Source organism: Trichosurus vulpecula, chromosome 3 (genome assembly GCF_011100635.1).
Source record: "Trichosurus vulpecula isolate mTriVul1 chromosome 3, mTriVul1.pri, whole genome shotgun sequence".
NCBI lineage: Eukaryota > Metazoa > Chordata > Mammalia > Diprotodontia > Phalangeridae > Trichosurus > Trichosurus vulpecula.
The window spans coordinates 23,887,066-23,896,672 of record NC_050575.1 but is presented as its reverse complement, the minus strand read 5'-3'; the positions used below and the strand labels follow the sequence as shown (position 1 = coordinate 23,896,672).

The window sequence follows — 9,607 nt, the reverse complement described above, 5'->3', positions numbered from 1 at the left end:
CTTGTTGAAGTACACAATGGGGGTGTAACATAGAACTGATGGCCTCAATTCAAAGCTTTCAGATTTTTTCATAGTTTGCTGTCTCTTTACTGCATCATGAAGAAAAGTCTTTTAAGCTAGCTAATTGACTAAAACTGTTGAAAATGTGTGAGATGGATTTTACGAATCCAAAAATTAACAACAGAGGCATCTCAAGGTGAAAGTAGAAAGGAAAATTTATTACGATCCCGGGAAAGGGCCACTCGGACACCGAAGGTCTCTCAGTGTCAGAGCGCACTGGACACAGAAAATTGGGGTGTTTATATAGGTCCCTAACCGCAATTCCCCCTCCCAACCTTCTTCCTCTCAGCTTGCAGACGTAAGCTTTGAGGGTACAATCTAGACGCGATAAATCTACCCAGGGATAATGGCAAGGAACAAACAGTATGGTTATTTTTACAAGCAGGAGACAGTCATAAACTTCCCACCATCCTTGTTTCATTCTACTATTAATCTCAAGGTAGTAAATCTGTCTTAAATGACAATGACGATTAAACAAACAGTTCGGTTATCGGTGACAGGCAGGAATTAGTTGTTAGTTACCTAATCCTGCACATCTATATTGCACCTGGCTTTTCGGCTTTCCATCCATTCTTCCCCAAACAGAGGTTCTCTTATCTTGGGGTCAATGTACAGGGGGTGAGTATCCTGTGTCTTATCCTTATCCTCAGAGAATTTTATGGTTGCTGACTTATTCACCTCAACCCTTCTTTCTTTCAGGCCTCTCGCCATTAGGTAAATACACAGGACCTGTTCTTAACCTCGGGGGCCTTACGGTCACTAGCTAAGCTTGTGGAGGGGAAAATATCTAAGTAGAGAAATGGGACTCACTATCCTACTTATTTCTATTTATTTAATTTGTTCCCTTTTATGAGAGGTCTTCACTCGTCCCACACAAAAACCAAAAAGCTGTCTGACATGGAAGGTCTGAGGGGATATAGGCACATTTAATGCACTGTCTGTAGAGTTGTGAATTGGTCCATCTATTCAGGAAAGTGATTTGAAACCATGCCCAAAGAACGTTCACTAAACTGCACATATCCTTTGACCCAGTGATACCACTATTGGGCCTATACCCCACAAACCAAAGAAAAGTATCATTCTTATATCCAAAAACATTCACAACTCTTTTGTAATGGCAAAGAACTGGAAACTAAAGGGACTGAACATATTATGGTGTGTCACCGGCTTCCGAAGCCTCGTGACTACGCTCGGGGTTCCCCCCAAGCCCCAGGCCTCTGCCTAAGCAAAGGGCCTGATCTCGCGGACAATGTACGGGGCGGGAGCCGAACAAGATGGTGAATGACTCCGTTTATTATTTCAGCAAGCAGCACATTTATACCTTTAGTGACGTAGGTACACTCTTTGGTTACGTGGGTGAAAGACAGGTAAAGCTAATACACCTGGGTCCTAGGACCGCCCTGACTCCGCCTACTCTCCTCCCCTTCTCTTCCCGCACTACCCAAAGCTCCCTGCGGGCAGGCAGTCCAGGCAAAGACCGGAAACTCCATGTGGTCAGGCAGCCGGAAGCTCCACATGCTCTGCCAGAGAGCCGGAAGTTCCACGTGGTCAGGCAGGTCCGACCTGGAATCTCTAGGGAGGCAACAAAGGCGGGACCCCTCCTCCTGGCTCCACCCACATCCCAAAGCCCTGAGTTTATCTCAGCAGGCCCCTGGGCCTGGAGGTCTGAGGAGAGCAGGGCTCAGCTCTAACTCGGCCCGTAACAATGGTGTGTTCATATAATTGAATGCTGCGCCCTAAGCAGTGAAAAAAGATGTCACTTGTGGATATGTAGAAATTATGTTCAACTTTCCTTTGATCCAAATGAAAGGGAAGTTCAAGGGAACTTCCTCCCACCATCGTCTCTTCCTCTAAGTATAAAAGCATTTATCTTATGTAACCCTAATAATGTAAGATAGGGATTTCCCTTCCATTTCTCTTCACCTTTAAAATCATCAAAACAGAACAAAATCCCACACCCACCTGCAGGTCTTCTGTCTTATTTAGCTTTCTCTGAGACTCGCAGATATTGGGAGTTCTGAGACTTGTTTCTCACACAATATTTCTCTTAGCTTCTGTGTTTCCATTTCCAAGTGTCAACTGCTTTCTATTGTTTGTCTGGATTGCTTGGAAATCCTGTTTTGTTGAATATTCGTTTTTCCCCCTGTAGAATTATACATATTTTCTTTCCCAATAGCTTATTCTTGGTTACAAGTCACTTATCTTTCCTTTTGAAATGTCATATTCAAAGTTCATCATTGTTTTTTTATAGTGATGGGCACCAAATCTTTTTTGTGATTCTGTTTATTTAGTACTTGAACTTTCTCTTTTTGGCTGCTTGCAGTTCTTTGTTTTTATGTAAAAGCTCTGGATTTTTGGCTATGATGTTCCAGTAGTCATTTTGGCGGTTTCCTTTAGGAGATGACCTGGGGATTCATTTTTATTGCCCTCCAACTCTAAGATCTAGTCAATTACCATTTATTTCAGGTTTGGTTTTTTGTTGTTGTTTTGATTTTGGTGATGACTTTCAGATAGTCTGACAATGCTTAGGTGAACTCTCCCTGATTGATTTTCATGGTGAATTCTGGCTATCATATTCCTCACATTTTCCTCTGGTTTTTTCCTTTTTTTGTTTGTTTGTTTTTTTTGTTTTTTGGCAAGGCAATTGGGGTTAGGTGACTTGCCCAAGGTCACACAGCTAGTACATGTATCAAGCGTCTGAGGCCGGATTTGAACTCAGGTCCTCCTGACTCCAGGGCCAGTGATCTACTGACTGTGCCACCTAGCTGCCCCTTTTTTCAATATTTTAACATTTCATGTTGTTCATGGATTTTGGTCCATTCTAATTTTCAAGGCATTCCTTTCTTAAGTAAAGTTTCCCACTGTGTTTCTAAGGTATCGGTTCTTGCCATTTTAGTCTCCTTAGCTATTCTATTTTCTCTGTCTTCCTCCCCAGATTCTCTTGTAGTTCTTGTGGCTGAGACGTTTTCTCTAAGGCTCTTAGACTTATGGAGTTACTTTCCCGAGTTTGCCATTTTTACAACTCTCAGTCCAAAGATTTTTGTTGTATTTGGTGATTTCTTTAGTTGACTCATGTTACTAGCCTCAGTGTCTAGTTTGGGCACTCTTGCCTGGGTCTAGTTTTACTTCTGGATTCTTGAGTAGCGTGGGCAGACCCTACTTGGTTCTGAGTATAATAACTAAGATTAGGTTCTACCATTTGCAGAAACTGATCTGCCTTGTCTCTTGCTGTAGTTTAACTCTAGTCTGCCTTGGCTGTTGGGCTAGAACTTCCTGCTGTGGCTGGGGCTAACCTGCCTTTGAAGGCTTTCTTCTGCTTTTGTAGGGTTTGAGATTTCCTCTAAGCAAAATTCTGCTTGAGACCTTTCTTCCATTGTCCCTGGGTTTTCAAATTGCACTGTCTGTGAGACCAGACTACTTTTGTGCTGTTCTTCCCATCCAGCATTCTGATAGGTTTTTTGCTTTGTTTTTTGTCCAGCCTCAGACTAAGGGAAGTTTATAGTTCTCCTTTCCAAATATCTGTAGCTATCTATCTCCCTTTTTAGGGCTTCCCTGGGGTATCTTTTTTTTTCTCATGCAAATGTTTATTCTAAAATTTAAAAAGAAAAACACATGTAAATAACAGAATTAGGGAGCAGAAATCCAGGGACCAATTCTGGCCCAGCCCCAGCCAACCTGTGCCAGTCCCAAGGTCTGGTTCACAGTTGGATGTGTGGACCTAGGGGACCCAGACACACCTAGAAAAGGGTGGAAGGGTGAAACCCCACAATGGGGAGATGGAGCGTTAGGACAAATGAGGAGGAAGAATGTCTACAGCTGCTAACTTTCTCTGTCAGGCCTAACAAATGAGCGAGTGGGTAGGTAGATGGGGATGGAGAAGAGATGAGGTGACAAAGATCACATGCTATCTTTTATAGGTGCTCATCTGATTGTGTACTTGTCCCACTTTTTCTCGGGGTCATAGGGCTCCCATCGGCTAGCTGGGAAAATATGCTTGTTCTTCTCATACCAACTCCTTAGCACCACCTTTCCGGCATGTGATTCATCCTTTTCTACTGTGGCATCACTGAGTAGCCGAACGTCATCATGGACATCAAAGTTAAAGAGGGGGCCACTCTTCCCTCTGGCTTTGGTGACGATGAAATCATAGAAACTATGATGATGAGGTATAATCAGATCTTCCTTGATGTACATGAGCTGCTCCACTCCCGCTGACCTCAGCTCACTGAAGTCTTTCCGAAGGATCTCCAGGGCCTTTTGCAGGAACTGTTGCACCGTGTTCCCCTTCTTCATGTTTACAGTCCTTCGGTGCCCAGAGCCATCCCAGTAACTAAATGTGATTTCAATTTCTTCACTCTTGATCTTCTCCTGCTTGGCCTCCCATTCCTGTCTAAGTTCCTCTCTGAGCCTATTTTCTTCTTCCTCTCGGTCACGGTCAGGAAGAAAGCTTGTGTCCACATCTGGGTTCTTCCCTAATTTTCTCTTCTTTGAAGGGATCTCTTCATTTAGACTGCTAACTCTCTGAAGGTAGGAAACACGTCTGTTCTTGTTCATGTCTACATTGCCTTCTCCTTCTATATCTTCCTTATCCATATCTTCCTCTTCTTCCTCAGGCTCCTCTTCCTCATCCAAGGTGAAGGACAGGCTAGAGATCTTTCGCTTCTCTTCCTTCTTGCGTTCCTTTTCTCGAAGTTTCTCTAGCTTTAGCTGAAGTTCTTTGGACTGTGCCCTTTTGGCCAGCTGCTTTTCCCGCTCCTTCACCAGCGCTTCCTGTTTGGCCTTCATGTCATTCAGAGTTACAAGACCCACAGTGCTGGATTTGAGCTCAGCCTCTACTGCATCATAATGAGCTGAGAATTTCTTGTCAATATTTGACTTCATGATGTTCTCCTCAGTGATCCGCTGTTTCATCTGCTCCATTTGCTCCCGCTGCTTCTCCCGCTTCTTCATTAGATGCATGGCACGGCCCGCCTCACTGGCAGCCCCCTTGTACTGAGCCATGGCGGTGGCGGATGGCGGCACTCTGAGCCAGGCGGCTGAGGAAGAAGTCCTACGTCATCATCACGTGAGCAGCGGAAGGGGGAAGGGGAGGGGAGAAGGGAGAGGCGGGATGAAAGGAAGCAGCAGTTGGGCTGTTTCTGGAGATCTGGGCTCTTCGAGAGTCTCACATTTTCCTTTCCTCCTTCAGATAAATCTTACTACAATCAGCCCTTAAAAGAACTCCAAAGCTTTCTTTCCCTTGACTGGATCTTCCTCTAGCTGAAAAGGGGCTGGCTAAGACTCTCATGGTATTCCGAGGTAGAGAACTGGTATCAAAAAACTACTTTTGTCCATTTTCTGGGATCATTGAGTGTAAGGCATAGATTTGTTAAAACCCAGATGCCCATTGTCATTTTTTTAAGTCTCGAAAGTTTTTTTAATCTATAAATATGCAAAACTTTTATATCTTTAATCTCTGTGAGATGATAATAATTAAAAAAAGTTTTGTCTTTCCCCATTCACAAGTACAATTTCTTTTTCCCTGTGGGGACCTGCTAATTGGGTTTTTCTGTAGTTGGCCATTAAGATGCATGTACTGATTAACTATGGATTCGACATATACTTGCATTCCACCTGAGGCCATTAGCCATCCTTACATTCTCTTTTTGGTTCTTTTGCTGTCTCCTATAGCAAGGTTCCAAAAGTACAAAGGGACCTAAGCTTAAAGAGCGCATTTGGATGGGGTCAAATTCACAGCACTTAGCTGCTAAAAGTTCTTTTCTCACTTTTTTTGGGGTGCTCAAAAAGTTTTTCTTAGGTATGATATAGCTTCTTTGGGCATCTTGTGAAACTGTACATCTGTCAAGTTTGTCAGTATCATAGTACAGACATTGTTAGCTGATCGGGAGACTCTGTTAAAACACTGGGAAGTAGGCTCTGTTCTGTTTGGTTCTCTTCTTGCTCTCAGACTTGCCTGAAAGTTTGGAAAGGAGGCGGTCAGGAAAATAGATGGTTCTTCTGAGGCATTCTCTCAGGACAGCAGGCAACCAGTAGGTACACACCTGCTGGGTACATATAAGAATTCAGTGTCTAAGAGGATGAGCTCCAAAACAACCTGAGGGTATCATTTGTGTTTGCTTATGATGGCACTAACAGAGCAACTAGACCACTGCCTTTGGCCAGTGCAATGTTAGATGCGTGGCCTAAGTATTTGGCACTGGTGAGTTATAATTGGAGTGACATTCTCCAAAACTAGGCAGAAGCCAGGGGTCTCTACCATGCCCAGTCTTTTCATGCAGCTAGAAAAACTGGTTGGTTGGTTGGTTGGTTCTCCTTTGTTCTTGAAGAGAACCAAAATGACATCACTATGCTTGAGTCAAGATTCAGTGTGCCTACCTGTGGCTGATCAGGCCAAAACAATCTCAAAATGCTCTACCACAGGTCGGACACAAATTGTGTGGATATTTGGGGTAGATACTCCAAACCTGCACATCCTGCATTTCCTTTGAGCCACTTCAATTCTGCTTTGCTCATAGAGCACAGTACCTTCTCTGATGCGGGAATGCCATGCTGAGCGATTCCAAATTCTCTCCATCCCTCCCCCTCCCCACCTTGAGAAGGCAAGCAATTTGATACAGATTATACACGTGCAGTTATGCAAAACATTTCCACGTTAGCCATGTTGCAAAAGAAAACACAGAAAAAATAATAAAGTAACAAAAACATGCTCCAATCTGCATCTATACTCTTCATTTCTTTCTCTGGAGGTGAATTTTTTTTTTCATCATAAGTCCTTCAGAATTATCTTGGATCCAGAATTATCTTGTAATGGGGATAAGCTAGACACCTTGTCAATAAGATCAGAGGTAAAGCAAGGAAGTCTATTACCACCATTGCTATTCAGTATAGTGCTAGAAATAGTCATAGACATAGTCATAGGCAATAAAATGAAATTGAGGTAATAAGCATGAGTAAAATTATCATCATTACTTGCAGATGATATTATGGTTTATTTAGGCTTTTTAGTTCACTCTCTAAGGTTCTCTAATTGAAATGAGTAACAGTGTCACCAAAGTTACAGGATATAAATTCTACTCTGGGGATTGTTGGACAAGGCACTGTTCAGGGCACTGAGCATCATTGGCTCCTTAGCCCTTCCCACTTCCCTTAAGTCATTCAGAATCATTCCTGTCTTGTCTGTTCATTTTTACCCCTAAGGATTATGAGGGAGACAAATGAATGTGTCTTCTTTATTTCTAGGACCTTTAGCCCCCGGTACATTATCTAGAAGCCTTTTGGGGGGGGGTGATGCGTCATATATGCAATTGGCATTACCTACTGAATATAAATGCTTCAACCTAAGAGAAGTATCACCTAAGCCAGTATTGCAATGGAAAAGAGGTGTTGCAATTTTTGACCAAAGTTCTTTTAGGAGTAGCCCATTATCTTCTTTTATGTTACCTCTAACCCAGTTTCACTGGGAGGAAAAGAATTAAGAGGATGGTAGTGTTGAATACTAAGCCCGGTTTTGTGGATGGTGAAACTGAGGTAGTCACGCATGTGGTTTTTATGGCTGCCTATTCAGACCTAGAATCTGCTTCCTATAAGTAGAAGTATATGGTAGAAAGAAAGTAAAATTAGTCAGCATTACTATGGTAAAAGTAAGATGATTACTACAGAAACCCTTGACTCATGAGGCTATGGGTTCTGCCCCACCTGCATGCAAATTAAAGTCCTTGTTCCAATCCCCCAGGTCACCCTGAGAAGCAGAATTAAGAGCTGACAATTTTCTGCACCTCTTCCTCATCCCATTCTGCACTGCATCATCGTGGTAAGGTAAGACTATTTGGGCCTATCCGTGATGGGAAAAGCCATGCACTATTGGTCGAGGGTTCCAGTACTTCCATTTTTATCTTTTCTCCTGCTCTGTGGTCTCAATGTCTTATGTCCTTATCTTGACAGAAAATGAGCAGAGCTTTGATTTCACCACTCCTCCATCCTCTTATCTACATCTGTCTTTGCTATTGTGTTCCACGCTGCTTCTTTAACAGCATCTCTCTGTATTCTGGCTAAGAGATGAAATTTCTTCATCCTTGTAGACTCAGAGGTCATTTACCATAAGGATAGTGACACCATGCCTCCAACAAAAAGAAAAATCTAGCAGTCTTTTCTTAGTCTCATTGCCTTGGTTTTCTACTTCCTAGATCTCACATGAAACATAGGACTATTGTTCATTCTCGGTGCAAACTAAGCCAAACAGCATCTTTTTCATTATGATGTTTCATTCTAAAACAAAGCAAAACATAACAAATAAATAAATAAATGAGCATTTTCTTGAATCGAGAAGGATTCTTTGTGTACTGCTCCATGCCTGCTCTCAGTGCCCAGAAAGAAGGACTTGGATTCAAATCTCAAATCATCCGCCACCATTATGGATAAAGCTAATAATTGCTGAGCCTCTTTTCTCATCTGTCAAAATGGGGTTATCACTTCTAATACCTGCCTCATGTGATCATTATGAGGCAAGTGCTTAAAAAGTGAGCCTAGTTATGAACTATTTACTCCTGCAAGCTTGGAGGTCAGATTTAATTTAGCATTAACCCAATTCTAAATGCCTCTAGCTGTGCAAGAAGACAAATGGATTTATCATTTCTTACTTTTACCCCAGAAAAAAAATCTCATTTGGCATACTAACCATAATTTCAAATCTTCTCTTTTTTTAAGTAAGAATTGGCATCAACCATTCTTTTGATGAGAGTATATAAGCATTTGCCTAGTCCCAAACTTTTATACTGTTTGTGCGTATCTTCATTTTGGAAATCCTCTCCTTCTCTGGGAGGTCTGAAACAAGAAAGGCAGTGACAGATGGAAACAGAGGACTAGTGATCTCACACTTCTTTATCACCTTACTATCAGTTCGGGTTTCATACCAGGTTACCTTGGTCTTCAAGTTGACTTTCCATTGCTGTATTTTGAAGCACCCATTTAGGCTACCAAGTCCATTTTATAACTTGCTATCATGGTGATTCTAGAAACACCATAAGAACTGCTCCATCTCATAAAGGGAGAGTCTGAATTGCTGCTGGACTGGCTTCCTGGGAATTAACATCATGTTTTAGAGACTTGTCAGTATTGCAGACATTGACGTTAGTAGAAGTTTGCCAACTTGGATCCACAACAGGATTAGCAAGATGAGCCAGATCTAGCTGCTTAGATACTAGTAAGAATAATGGGGCTGCTTCTGAAAGATGAGCCCCAGGTGCTAGCTGAGGTCACAGCTCTCACTGGGGGTGCCCCATAGGAAGACCTACTCCTGCTTCCAAAAGATACCTCTCCTGCGCTAGGGACAAAAGTCTAGGGGAAAAGTGAGAATGCTTATTATTTGAGTGAAACTATAGATAGTGGTAGTTGATATTATGAATACAAAAGAGCATACTAGGTGTCCATTGCTCCACTTTCCCCAGGTGGTCTTATGCTGTGGGGAGGAGGGGATGGCTGGAAATGTAGCTTTTGATGAAGTATCATATGCATTTATTGAAACCTTAATACTTGGATCCACAGCATACAG

The 9,607-nt window shown here is 42.4% G+C and overlaps 1 protein-coding gene across 1 annotated transcript; it reads right to left on the bottom strand.

Annotated features, from left to right (window-relative positions):
• Positions 1 to 3,981: 3,981 nt before the first annotated feature.
• On the bottom strand, positions 3,982 to 5,061 carry LOC118844141 (protein FAM50A-like). The gene has a single exon (XM_036751977.1). The coding sequence runs from the start codon at positions 5,059 to 5,061 to the stop codon at positions 3,982 to 3,984; it is 1,080 nt and encodes a 359-aa protein (XP_036607872.1).
• Between the last annotated feature and the right edge of the window lie 4,546 nt (positions 5,062 to 9,607).